The sequence below is a fragment of the Leptosomus discolor genome, chromosome 4 (assembly GCF_034619465.1).
Source record: "Leptosomus discolor isolate bLepDis1 chromosome 4, bLepDis1.hap2, whole genome shotgun sequence".
Lineage (NCBI taxonomy): Eukaryota > Metazoa > Chordata > Aves > Leptosomiformes > Leptosomidae > Leptosomus > Leptosomus discolor.
Genome location: NC_141394.1, coordinates 39474038 through 39488259, shown reverse-complemented (window position 1 = coordinate 39488259; position 14222 = coordinate 39474038). Strand labels below are relative to the sequence as shown.

The following is a 14222-nucleotide window of genomic DNA, read 5'->3' as shown; positions in this document are numbered from 1 at the left end:
CAATTTCACCTGATGACAGGGGAAGTAAGACAGTGCTACACACCCCATTTTTATTAGTGGCAAAACTTGCTTAGTCCAGCAGAATTTCATGATCCTAATCTGAGCTCTCTGCGAAAGAGGCATATGACGAAGAAAAGTCACTGTGAGACACTGCATTCTACACAGGTCAGCTGCTGCTTCTAGAGATAGGGGTTTACTTCTTCCCTGTTGAGAGATGACAGATAAAAAGTTGACCATGTTGTTCAGTAAAATAATTGTGTTCACCCCTACTTAATTCAGTGGTTTGCACTTTGTTAAAGCAGCTAATAATTTCGATCTATTTAAACAGTTTGTGCATTGTTATTACTTGTGGATACATTTAATTCAAAATGCATGTTCTTGTAGTGCTGGTAGATGCAGATCAGTTACAATGTAAAAAAAAAAAATCTCTTTTCTGAAAAGAAGATGACTATGAAAATCAAGACAAAACTTAAAAACCATTATCAGTGTGTTAGAAATGGCAGAGATGTTATTTTAAGAGGAAAAGTTAATATCTAGATATAGGCCTATGCTCTTTTCTCAACTGCAGAACAGAAAGTCTGTACAGAAATCCAGCTGTGCTAACCACTCATAGCTATCCTGCAGTCCACAGAATATGTCTCATAAAATATTACTGACATATTGATTCTGCGTTAACTTGATGAAAATATAAGGCTTCTATGGTCACAAAAATGTCATGACTGCATCTAGGAAGAAACCATTTTTCTGAAATGTCTTGCTAACTTGAGGAAACGTGTATTCTTCTGTAAAAGCTAGTATGCCACTGAACATTACAAAAAAGTGATGAGCATAACTACCCTCTAAGATAAAACTTCCTATGGAAGTAATTGCTCCTAAGGTAAAACTTTCCCCAGGAATAGCCACTGTGGCAAGGTCCACAGTGTCACCCACAGAGAGACCATGCTCCTTTGGAAAAGCTGTGGCCACAGTAATTGTCTGAACCAGACCACTTACAAAGTGTAGCCACAAAGGAAGCAGCTGGGCATCTCTTCAGCTCGGGATCTAGGACAGCCATCTCTCCTGTTAGCAAAATGTTTATGGTCACTGTGCTGAAAAGATACTAAAAAAATTCTTACTCTTGCTGATCGCTCTGTCTTTGCTCCCATGGAAGTATTGGCATTTTCCAACATGTTGCTGTATACTTTTAATCCCACGGCACAAGCAAGAACACAGATCACACACTGAATGTCTGATCCTTTCGGCCACAGTTTTTTCAACAGATGGACAGTGTGGTGAACCTGTAGTCACAGCATCAGGAATAGCACAAATGACTGCTATAACAGAAATTACCAAAAAAAAGGCAAGTCTTATCCTTTACAGAGTTCTATCAGAGAAGGGAAAAAAAGGGTATGAAAACTACAGAAAAAAAAATGTACACACTCATTAGTAAAAATAGCTCTTATTTGTCGCACTCCCGAGGGCACTAACAGCCCTGACTGCCCCTGCCCAGTCCTCGGGGCCTCCTCCCACCTGCCCAGGGCCCCATTTCAGCCCCTCAGGGCTGTCAGTCCCTGCCCTGGCAATGCTGCAGCAGTGCTGGTCTCCAGCTCCCCACAGCCCAGCAGGCTGACAGCCCAGTCTGGCGGTCTGGCCTTGGCCAGTTCCCAGGGTGCCTGATGCCCAGGGCTGCAGCTGCCCCCCAGCTACCCTGATTTTGACTGGGGCAGTGGGACAGGCCCTGGCTACCAGGCCCTGCCCTGCCACCCCCAGGGGAGCTCCCACAGCAGTGCACTGAGGGAGCAGCCACCCACCCTTGCTGTGCCCTGATGTTTTTCCACTCCTGGGGTATCCAATTATTGAACTTGCCTCAGGAAAGATAATCATAACAAAAGAAAATATTAGCAGTAGCCACGCTTCAAAATGCTTTCAGAGTAACACCATTTTTTTCCTGTACTGAAAAAAATCAGCTTGCTGGACCAGTATCATTCCCACTGAAGTCCAAGGAAGCCTTGCTGTTGTGCTCTGCAGAAGTAGAGTCACAACATTGCAGTGTAACTTAACACTCAGGAAAATGGCAGGAGTATTTTAGGCACTAAAGGTCATAAAAAGACACATTTTTTAAAGTTAATACATTGCAAAAACTCTGCTTTAATCATGCAAGCACAGACCTTGCAACTATAATCAAGCTCTTAAAGAAAAAAATCCCAGATTGTGAATACTTTAGTTAGAGCGTGCAAGGCTTAGCAGCTGCAATAGCGAGGTTTAGCTTTTGAGATGTCCCTACAGTCGCCCGCTGCTGCTGAACATACCCTCCCATACCCTACTCTCAGGAACCAGCTGCTGCCGTGGAGGTGAGGCAACGGCCACAGTGTACCCAGAGGGTCGCAGCCACAGCCCCCATGCAACTAAGGGTAGTTTTATGCCATAGATTGTGTTTTCCACTGAATGGGCTGGTTCCCATCTTCTACAAGACAAAGACAGCTCCCAAGACGGAAAAATCCCTTAAGGGACATCCAACTGATCAGCTTCCAGCTGAACCATCCTATTTCAGTGAACTTTAAAGAAAGAAACAGCTTCAAGCTGATGTGAAGAAGAGTGGGCACAGAGGAGACCTTCTGAGACTCAGGGTGTCACTTTAGCGTAAGGAAGAGAGCCCCAGTTCTGGCTAGGAGAGAATTTCAGGTAAAGGAATGGAGGAAGACAGTCAAGCCAAGGAGAAAAAAGGAAAAGGAAAAGGATCAAAGCGGTCAAATTACCTGTTTTTGTACGTTTTTCAGGCTCAACTTGAGATGCTCATATAGACGCATAAATGGTTCTTTGTACCTGACTAGGTTTTCACAGGCACATCGCAGATCTTGTTCATACTAAATGCAGAAGTCAAAGTTATATGCAAAAGTCAATAGATAAAATGCATCAGAGACTACTAGCCACAGACAAAAAACATTCAGATACATGTCAATTCTCAGCCTCCAAAAAAATCTATTCTAAATAAAATTTTGAAAATTACATCCCTGGCCTAAATTCTAGTCTTTGCCTGGCACATTACAAGTCAACTAAGACATGTGATACTGAAGATATGGGAAGGGCTGTATTTGAGACTATCATATGTTAAGTGAACAAGGATGTGAAATGTGACTATAGGGAACAGGGCAGGAATTAGCCACCAATCACAATGTTTGCCTGTTAAGGATTTCTAGACCAGTACATTAAAGAAACATAAAATGAGCCACGTATCAGGGCTTTATAATTTTAATATGTAAAATGTAATACTCATATTGAGATATTTTAATTAAATCTGCTAAGTAGAACTAACCCCATTATTGCAAATGAAGTTATGCAACTTACCTTTTGAAAAAATAACCTGTGTTTATACACACTCTGAACATGATATCCGTAAACTCTAAGAATATCATACTCCTGTCCTGAAGCAAGCACAACACTGATTTTCTTTGACAATGAATGAGCAATTAAAATAGATAAACAGTCTGTTTGGAGAGAGGTCAGTCCTATGTCAGATATGATGATGAAGTATGGATAGCTTTTCTTGAGGAAAATCTCCCATTTGGATGATAAACAATTGGAAAATTCTGTATGAACAGTGGTGCTTGTGTTATGCCTCAGGTGTTCTATTAATGCAGTACGTAAGAAAAGAAAACGAGGATATGAATAGTACATCTGTTCTGCATCCTGTGGGAAATAAAAACAACTAAATTATTCAGGTACATTTGTTGACACAATGAACAGTTTCCTAATCATGATTAGAATTGAGCAGTTGGTTTTGAAGGAGTGCAGTGCTTTAAACAGCAAACAAATGCTACTTGTTCAGTACCCTGAAGAAAGCAATGACATATTTTGCTCCTTTTCCAGTGAAATCCTGCAGGAAGCATTCAATTTGGTAGAAGTTTAGATACTGTGTTTCCTCATCCAAAAACATAAGTAGTAAGGAATCCTCATCTATCACAAAGAATTCAGACTCAACAAAGTCTTTTAACAGACTGACATACCTGAAAGAAAAAGAAATAGCACATACCTAACATTACTCTGAGAAAAGTTGGGGACATGGGACGGAAGAAATTTGCTCACTAATAGATTTTAAAATAAATGTTTTTGTTAATTAAATCAACTAAACATTAAATGTATAAATTAAATCAATAGCAAACCATCTGTCTTGGATCTAAGGTTAGTTCTAAATAGCTTGCAATCCTTTCAGTTATTGAATGCATTAGCAATTGTCTCCTTTACAACTCTGGATACTTTTGTAGCATCCGAGGCTTCTGTGACTTAGGTGGCACCTCTTGTCCATGTCTGCTTACGCAGAAAGTGTTGTCTGTTCTATAAGAAATATCTCATAGGAGATAACCACAAAATGTATTTTGAGAGCCTACCTGCCTGAGTTTCCAGCAAGCGGGTTATCAACAACTATCATGACAATGACACTACTTCCCTCATCCAAGGCATGTCTATGGCAATCAAAAGACCTTAACAGCAAAAGAAATTTACTCACGATACATTCCTTCAAGAAACCAAAGAAGGAAAAGACTTCTTCATCCCCTTCCTATTTCAGAAAACTATGAAAGCTGATAAAATTTGCATTAAACAGTCTTAGGTCAAACTTGAAACAAATTCTTTGCACTGAAGATGGCAAGGATAAACAGGCAGCACCTCAGTAGTTTTTAATACATCCTAGGAACTGACTGCATCCTCCAGCTCTTTAAGAATCCACGGAAGTCCAGGGACACAATGTTTTACCCAGGACAGACCAAGGAGTCAGAATAACTTTTGCAGGTCCAGATGAAGAAGAGGCAAGCCGTTTTAGCAAAGGATCTCTGCTTTCATGTTTGTCTATTACATACCACACTATTACATATTATAATACTAATGCATATTATGAGAACACCCATGCTCTAATGGTAAGAACATGCTTGTTTTTGTCAAGGCTGTCAAAAATGCCTGACACACATGACCTTAGCTCCACACCTGGGAAGACCCAGCTTTCCTTTCTGGCTGGGATCAAAAGCCTTTGGTTTACAGGCCCAGTTTGTTAGCTGATGCAATGAGAAGCCTTCTATTAACAAAAACTATGTAAACATCTGTCTTGCACATTTACATTGTCTGCCTTTAATTGATATTAATCTCTTTAGCATGTCAGCTCTAGAACACAGAGGAGACAATTCTCTGTCAATGTGAACGGCACTTTTCCATATCAAGCACGGAAAGGAATCAGAATCTGGACAAGCAAATCACACATGAGAACCAACATGCAAAAACACAGAAGGTACACATGAAAAATTTTGTAGGAAAACTTTTACATGCTGTAAAAGTAGTAGCCTTAAAACATGAGGAAACATGCTCAAAAAAAGCACGATGGAGAATCTGAAAATGAATAAATAGCAATAGTTAAAAGTGTAGATCAGTTCCTAAAACATGCAGACAATTCCTACTCTTTGGCAGACTTTCTTTTATATTAGGAATCTTCCTTCATGTGGCTGGAGGAAGTATGAAAACCTAATCCTGCCTTAGGTCTCCTCGTTTTCCACAAACCTAGGTGATGAGCACATAGCTTCTTTCTCTAAGGGGTACTACATTGTGACATCTACCTACTTCAAAGAAACTATTTTTATTACAATCTATTACATTTCTTTCCATGAACCCCACTGTACTTACTCAGCTCTTGATAGGGATGCCCAAACGTGTAGCCTCAACTTCTTCAGAAATTCAAGATGTTTCCTTATTTCTAAAATAACCACATACATGGTTATTGATAGAACGATATAGCCATATCTCATCAATTAATTACAAAAGAGCCAACACCGCAATAAAAGCCACAGACATGAGAGAAAGCTAGTAACACCTCCTCACCAGGGCTTTGGGAATCACGTTTGTGCTGCAGAACTCTGAATTCCTCGTCTTCAGTTTGTGATGCCTGCGGTGTCACTTCTTCAGTGGTTGAGACACTATAAGCGTTACTGTAATCTGGGTCTTCAGCTTCTCTTTTTCTGTCTTCCTCTTCTTTAAGCATCTGTGTAACAGCTGCTTCCACTTTTTCACTGGAGGTCTTATCTTCCTCATCATTGTCACTTGTACTCCCCCTCTCTTTATCTTCCTTTGTTGGAATGAAGCCTATTTTCTCATTGTCACTACATCCACTACGCTTATCAGCACGACCAGCATTCTCATTTGTATCATAATGAATTACTTTCTTGAAATGATCTTTTGCAGAATCCATCACAGATCTTGATTCTGGCGTCCAAAAAAAGAAAACTCTAAGTAATCAAGAGATAATTTTCAGGAAATATGGTATGCTCTGAGGCTTCAACCATGACAGTATCTACTTCATAATCTCACTGGAATAAAACATTAAGAAAAATCAGAAAGCATTTTGTGAACATCCCTGTGAGACGTATTTTCATTTAAAAATAATAAACATTTTTATGAACTATAACAAAAACATCAGCTTTTGTCTTTCTTAAAGTTTACTAAAGAGGCGCATTACCTATCTGTTTTGTGCTTCGCATGAAGGACGTTTTGAGGGGGGTTAGTCATAATTTGCTGTATTAGCTGTATCTACATGCCGTGCTCCAAGGAATGATCCACGTTTCCTGGTTCAAGTGACTTGTACCCACATGGTACACACAGGGCTCATGCTAGTCCAGTCACAAGCAGGCACACCACATCTTCACTGCATGATAGGGGTAATCATGGTTTGGTATCAATCCCACCTTTTAATTCAGTTCTAGCTTTTTTCTTTTTTCTTTTTTTTTTTTTCCCCAAGGGTAGAATTCTCAAATCTTGAGTGAGCATACAACTGTAATGATTAGGGTAATTCCCTGCTTTAAGAGGTCACAACGCTCAGTTCCTTTGAGCTAAAGGACAAACGAGAAGCTTGAGGTGACCCTGCACAGTCCCTTCCACATCAGCTCAGTTCTTCTGAACTTAGTTTTATCTAGTGTCCATTCAGGTAATAGCCTCATGCAGTACTTATTGATGAGTACTTGTCATCACAATGCTTGCATGCCTTAGATAGGGCTATCCTTTGTTTTACAGAGACCATAAAAGGACTATTCCATCTTTAGATGTTATTTTTAGTCTTACAACCTTTACTAAAAATCTAACAAAAGAAACTAAAGTGTAATCTCCATTTTCCAGATTTCACAAACTCAACTCAAAACTAACCTGAAATTTTCTATTTTATTTTCACTCTGCATTAGTATAAACTCCTAGCGAACAAAGTGGGAGAAAGAAGCAACAAAAATGCATTTTTATTACCTACTTATAAAATATTGTACACAGTGTGCTATATTACAGTGGTGTACTTAACATAACTTTACAGTTGTACTTTAATACCTATTTTCATTAAATGTAAGCAGTTTATATGCATACAGCTACATAAAGTCACCTTTTGTGTACCAGCATACATACATTTTGTCAAGGCTGCAATAAACCCGAGACTTTTCTCCATTTTCTTGTCCAAATTAAAAAAGCTGTATCAAAGGATTGAGAACACCATTCTGGGATCAATCACATATTTTTGCATGCTGAGATTGTTGCTTACCTAGAAAATGGCCATCAGTACTTCAGCAATCTCCTAAGCAAGCATAACTTTCCATATCTGAAAATGTAAAGTCAGCCGTTCTGAAAGAAAACAAAACTGTACCTGTACATACTCACGTATGGACTGACATATTTTCCTCTAAAAAACAGAGCTTAAATACTTCACTACATCAGCGCTTTTATGCAGTGCACACACTGACATGTGAGGTGCCTGGGGCTACAGTATGGGCAGAGGCAACCAAGTGGCTTTAACACCCTGTCAGCACTCCTGTTGCCCCTCCATACTGGAGGGTGCTCCCTTGCTGCCCATAAAGTCCCAGATGTTCCCCTGCATGCTGCCCAGCCACTTCATCCAGCCCTAAACCTACTAAACCCTAATGCGCACCCCCACCCCAGCCCCAGGACCATGCCCAAACCCAACCGCAGACCCCCAGAACTAAGCCCAGCCCTAGCCCTAACCTCAACCCCAATCCCAGTCTCAACCCCAGTCCCTACCCTAACCCCAACTCCTAACGAAGCTGCTGCCCGGGCCGTACCTGCTGCCGCCCGCTCTGCCGCCAGGGCTGGCCCCACCGCCCCCTGTCCCCGCAGCTTTCGGTTTCCATTCCCGGAGCAGCCCAGCCGGTTTCGTTTCCGAGGTGTCGGAAGAACAGGCGCCCCTGAATGAGGCACTACGAAGTAGCACCAGTATTTCCTTACTTCTGTTAAATCACGCTTTTCAGTCGCAGCAGCTGCAGCTAGTAGTCCAAGAGCCATTAAGCCTGCATTGCTTAAGGGTATTGCTAACGCATGATGCCTATCCAGTGCAGAAAATATTAATTCCTATTTCTGTCCCTTTGTTCACTACAATGTATTCTTCTACCAGCCTGCTTTCTTAAAGTAGGAAATTCCATATAAAAATAAACTGTGTCGTACACTTTACACGGCTTTTTAGCATTTACAGCAAATCCTTTAGCAGGAACAGTACTGGACCCCTATCACTTCATTTAAAATAGCAAAGCCTTGATTCACGAGGGAACCTGAGTACCCAAGGGCTGTTGAAACATTTGAGAAACCAGGGTTTATGTCTCAGATTTTCTTGGGAATAAGTGAAAAGCCCAGCACCTCTTTATATCAGATACTGTGCAGGATACAGCACAGAAAATGCTGGGCTGTGTAAGTCGTACTTAGGTACATAGACTATGTAAGTAGTCTTCTCGTGGATCAAAGTAAGTTTACAACACCTTCCCCTGTGGACAGCTGACACATAACATTTGCCATGTAAGCAGATCAGAGGTCTGCTCCACATCCTGCGTTTGAGACCTGTACAAAGAGTCCAGAAACTCAGGAGAACAGTATCTTTTACAGTACAGTAACACACCCACAGTGCTCCAGCATATCAGAATTGTGCTTTGCTTGCCAAGACAAGCCCCTGCTCCCTCCTCTCAGCACACTTTCTTTTTCTTTGATAACTAACAATCTGCAAAATAATTTGAACTCTTATTTCCCTTCCTCATATTAAATGGGAGATGACCTTTAACCCAATGCTTCAACATATTTTTTAATACAACTTTTAATTAGGTCCTGAAGACAGACCTTTAGATTGAATTCTCCATCCCTTCGGATGATCATTTTGGTTCAAAACAGTATATTTTAGGTCTGCTGTTCACCTGACTAAAAGGCAGATCAGACGCTTTACTTTCCTGAGGAAGCTGGTGCCACCTCCATGAAAGCATACTCAAGAAAGGGCAAAAACACGACTTCAGGCAGAGGAGGGGGGGGGGGGGGGAGAGAGTAAGAAACACTAGAGCAAACACTGAGGTCAGGTCCTCCCATGGTGGATATGCCCTGAAAGAACCACAGCCTGTAGAAAGCCCACATTGGAGCAGGTTTATCCTGAAGGACTGCAGCCCATGGAGAAGACTCATACAGGAGAAGGGGTCAAGTGTCAAGAAAAATTGTTATGTCCTGACTAACCCCTGCTACCCTCATCCCCCCTGTACTGCTCAGGGGATGGGGAGGGATAGAGGAGTCAAGAAGGAAGGGGTGAGGTTGACCTGAGAAAGAGGATGGTGGTGGGAAGGTGTTGTTTAAAATTTTATTTTTTGTTTCTTACTACCAACATCTACTTTAATTGGCAATAAATTAAATTACTTTTCCCCAAATCAAGTCTGGTTTGCCTGTGATGATAACTGGTAAGCAGTCGCCCTGTCTTTGTGTTGACCCACAAGCTTTTCCATCCTATTTTCTCCCTCCTCTTGTCAAGGGAGGGGAGTAAGAGAAGAGCTGGGCGAGCATCTGGCAGTTGACCAGGGTCAACCCATCATGCTGTTATATCTCTTTACATAACGCATGAAGCAAAGAGGGAAGGTGTACAGGTTGCTGCTTGAGGTAAGGATCTGAGACAGCCCTTCTTTCAAGCATGAATCAGAGAGCTTAAAATCATCAAGCAGTTAGCAGTAACCAAGTAGTGTGGAAAAATAGCTGCAGAAATTTTAACTTGAGACATCTTACAAAGAGGAAGTACAAATTGTAACTGCCTAGCAATGGCAATCGAAGACCAAGGAAGGGCCTGGTCCTGGCAGTGGGAAAGCTTAACTCCAGAACCAGATTAAACAACAGAAACAGGAATGCCAGAGGTAGAACAACTCTACATAAAGGGAGAACAAATTCCCTTGTTGATAAAATATGAAAAGCTTGTTTCTTGATTTGTAATGATATGACTGGTGCTGGCGCAAGGTGTAAGGAATCGGCTCATGGCACACCTTTGCAGACTCCCCGCAGAAGCACTTATAGCAGTAGGACTCCATCCAGTGCACTGTCCGTTAAAACACTTTATACTTAAACACAAATGTGTATTTAATTAGCCACAAGGGGTACAATAAAAATTCCCTAACACTTACTTGAAGCTGTCAGGAGCCACCTATCTTAAGCTAAGCTAAGCCTTCTCCTTTAAAATAAATGCATAAATTCAAATTTTGCAAAAGTTGTTCCTCATTTGGAACCTAGCCCTAAATTCAATACAGAGGGTGGAAAGACTAGGACATGTCTGAATGGAAGACGTTTTTGACCCCAAGATTAAACTAAATACATGAATATTTCTAATTCTTTCATTAACCTTACTGTACCAACACAAAGTACAGAAAGTAGTGATATGAAATTTGGTAATGCTTTGATTACTTTTCAAACAGCGGTAAGTGTAAAGGCCATGCCATAAGGAACCCTCTGCTTGTCTGGTCTATCACCAGCCATAGAACTTTCACTACATTTCTCAGAGGTCACTTAAAGGAATATTGGAAAATGAAAGGAGAAGATGAAATGTGCACATGCTTTTATGTAGAAGAAAGATCCTTTGCTTAATGTTAAGACAGAGTTACTATAAACAAGCTAAAGTTTTAAATGAGGAACTATTCAGTTACTCAAGCTTCTTATTAGTATTTTTATTGTGCATTTTCTCACTGAACTTTCTAAATGGTGAAACTCTGGTCGTGCTCATCTCTTTCATTTCCTGAAACTAATCTTCATATCCAATATTTCAGCTCAATTTCTTAAGAACAGCTAGATTTTGATACATTTCTATTTAGTTTATAGGAACAAGGAACAAGTCTCTCCCAGACTCCAGGGATCTGCACCTGCTCATAACAATTTACCCATTCATGTGAGATTTCTGAAGCGGGTTGTTAGCCCAATCTGCATGGACAAATTACTCTGCTTTCTAGCACAATGGTATGCAAGGCACTAGAATAGGATCCCAATAGTGGCTTTGCTCTGGAGGAGGGAGATATCAAGGTGGCTTGCAGGGAGTGAACAAGCATGGGAACACAGAAGGATGAGGCAAGAGGCTGACTGCATGTAAACAGGTTGACAGGCAGAATGATTGTCTCGCTATGCATCTGCACGTAATTAGCACAGGCTGTCCTGCGTGCTCATTAAACACCATTTCTAATCACCTCTCTGGATGACAGACTACCTGTTCTGTGTGCATGTGTGTGTACGGAGGTCTGAGCGCCAGCAACTGGCATCAGACCACAGGTCACAGGGGTCCATGTGTCTGTGGAACCAGAAACAGGAGTGAACGAGGGCATGCAAGTCAGTGTGCAGCCCCCCACGACTATCAAGCCAGACCTGCCAGCAAGCAGGTGAAGTGGCCTGGGAGCCAAGTATGCACGTCTCTAAGGATGAAACCCTCTGGAGGGAGGAGCTGGCTACCAGGGAGTCCAGGCCAAATACTGGCAAGACCAAAAGGTCTCAGGCTCAACTGAGAGACCTGTTTCCATGTGCCTGTTTGTGTCTGTGTAGGAGGCAACTGGGGAGAGCCAGGATCCACAGTCAGCCACTGGATAGTCCAAGCACACAGGCCCAGCTACTGGTGGGACCTGTGTTGTATATATGTAATTATTTCCCACTAAAGGGCCTTCTTCCTGATCAGCCAGTGAGTGCTCAGCATTTCTCCAACTCCATTGATCTATGCGGCCAGCTGTGTTTACATGTATGTGTTGTACACATGTGTTTGCACGTATACCTGATGGGGATACATGCTCAGCCCCACTACTGGTTAGACCTGAGAGTATGGAGCTACAGCAGCCTTGTAACTATTGGGTCGACACATCTGGCAGCTCTTCAGAGGTAAGAGTCAAGTGTGTAACTATAACCATCCAGGCACCAATTTTAAAAGGCAAAAATTCAGTTATATTTGTCTACCAGGATTTAATCCCACACATGAAATCCTGCCATCCTGTATTTTAGTGAATAAAATTATTTCTTTTACTGTGTAATTTGCTGTATTGATAAGGATATCTGTCAAAAAATCATTTCCAAGCTCTGAAGTAGCTTGTTTAAATTATGCTTTTCAAACTACTAATTTCTTTTTAAATCCAGTAAGCATTATGGGCACACCCAATAATTTTGATGGGGAGTAAAAAAATCTTTCAGAAGATAAGCTCTTCCATGCTGTATACTAAAAAAAGATAAGAGAAAAAAAAGCTCATTTCAAACTTTAAAAAGAATTGAACAGTTTATTACTTGTGTTCATGCAGAAAGAAGATCTGATCCATTAATATAAGTGGCAATACCTCAAATTATTTGACTAGCCTAGAAAAAATTTCTAGGATTACCAGCATGCTAAAAGTTAACATCAGGAAGTCTAAATATTAAAGCAAATTGCTTCTTCCATCAGCTGTAGTGAAAACTGCTCTGTACTTCAGGGTCACAAACCTGTTTAATTCTCTAAAGAAGGTTTTGTATGAGTGTAATTTCTCAAGCTTCCTCATGACTAAATCCAAGGACATTAGTGAAAAATTCACACTGACTGCAACTACCACATTATGTGAAGAGGACCAAAATTCGTTCTCCTTTACAGAAGGAATCAAAAGTTAACAGGAAGTTTTACGAGTGACAGAAAACAAGTATTTATAGTCTTTATGTTCAATAGCCCAAATATATTCCTAGAAAAGAAAATCTGATAAATAATATCAAATTTAATTAACTTTTCCAGGTATAAAATCTGTTGGTCATCACTAAATTGCATGTGGCTATAAAACGAAAGACAAAGAATTTGACATTAAATAGAAAACTGTTGTTTGTAAAATAAGAATGTCTTTCTCATGTGATGATTTTGAAATTAGCTTCCCTACATGTTTGTCAAGCACATTAATAACCTCAAAACTAGTAATAAAACACAATCTATAGAATTTCATGTGCATTTTCTGAAATATATTCATCCTGCATACAAAGCCTTATCAGCCTTTTAATTACATACTTACAGCACTGACACTTTCTGCATGAGCTTATGATTGCTGCATAAACATTTTCCATAATTTCCAGACAAGCATGGAAAAGGTGAAATAGCTGCTCTTCCATTATTACAACCCCTTAAATAAGATGCCAGTTCTGAGTCAGTGCCTTCATTACATGAGAAGCCTAAACAGAAATGACATGAAATGTAAGTGTAGCCCTATTTACGCACACAATTCTTCTCCAACCCATACAAAGAGCTTCTTCGTACTAGTGTTCTTTAAGCACTAACTCTATAAATTTGCAGTTACAGAAAAACATCTAAAAACTTGACTACTTACTTTTTATTAAAGAAAAATTCAGCCATGTTCTTCAGCAGGCTTTTTTAAAGTTTGAGATCCTTTTACACCCTAGTAAATCTTTCCACTTTGTATATACAGCATCTCTATTCTCACCTACTTACAATTTTGGCTAAAATGAATCTGACCTGAGATTTCACAAGCAGCATGTTTTGCCTCAGGATGAATAGGTGTTTCTTAAAGATTCAAACTTTTTAGCAATTACTGAGAATAGTTATAGGGGGAAAGAGGACTATTTTTAGCCAGTATTATTTCTCTGTTTCTTTAAAACCCTCTATTTTAAAAGGCTGTACCCACAACTTTTATGAAAATTTCCTTCCCTAACTATTATATCAATCTTTACAGTATGAAAGCATATTAACTTTGTTAATCTATACTTAGTTTACATTATACACTGCAATGAAATGAGGTAGTCAAATTTTACTGGAGTCTTTGGTACTGTTCATGTTTAAGACAGACAAACTAAAGGACACTTGGTAGAGTAGGGTTGATGGTTGGACTCGATCTCAAAGGACTCAAATCTCAAATGATTCTACAATTCCATGACACCACCTCATTGCAAGCACCAGAAGGACAGCCCAGCCCTGGAAATAAGGACTTTGATTTTTTACAGCCGTTCAT

General features: G+C 40.3%; 1 protein-coding gene across 1 annotated transcript in view; it reads right to left on the bottom strand.

The window, feature by feature from the left end:
• DDX60 (DExD/H-box helicase 60) overlaps window positions 1–8286 on the bottom strand; it is a 35423-nt gene extending 27137 nt beyond the window's left edge. Inside the window, exons 1-10 of the mRNA XM_086464804.1 lie at window positions 8067–8286; window positions 5839–6219; window positions 5644–5713; window positions 4365–4439; window positions 3809–3983; window positions 3325–3666; window positions 2803–2843; window positions 2299–2443; window positions 1116–1277; window positions 10–204 (exon numbers count right to left, since the gene is read on the bottom strand). Of these exons, the coding sequence (XP_086320930.1) occupies window positions 10–204; window positions 1116–1277; window positions 2299–2443; window positions 2803–2843; window positions 3325–3666; window positions 3809–3983; window positions 4365–4439; window positions 5644–5713; window positions 5839–6219; window positions 8067–8286 (1806 nt within the window). The remainder of the gene's footprint in view (window positions 1–9; window positions 205–1115; window positions 1278–2298; window positions 2444–2802; window positions 2844–3324; window positions 3667–3808; window positions 3984–4364; window positions 4440–5643; window positions 5714–5838; window positions 6220–8066) is intronic.
• Between the last annotated feature and the right edge of the window lie 5936 nt (window positions 8287–14222).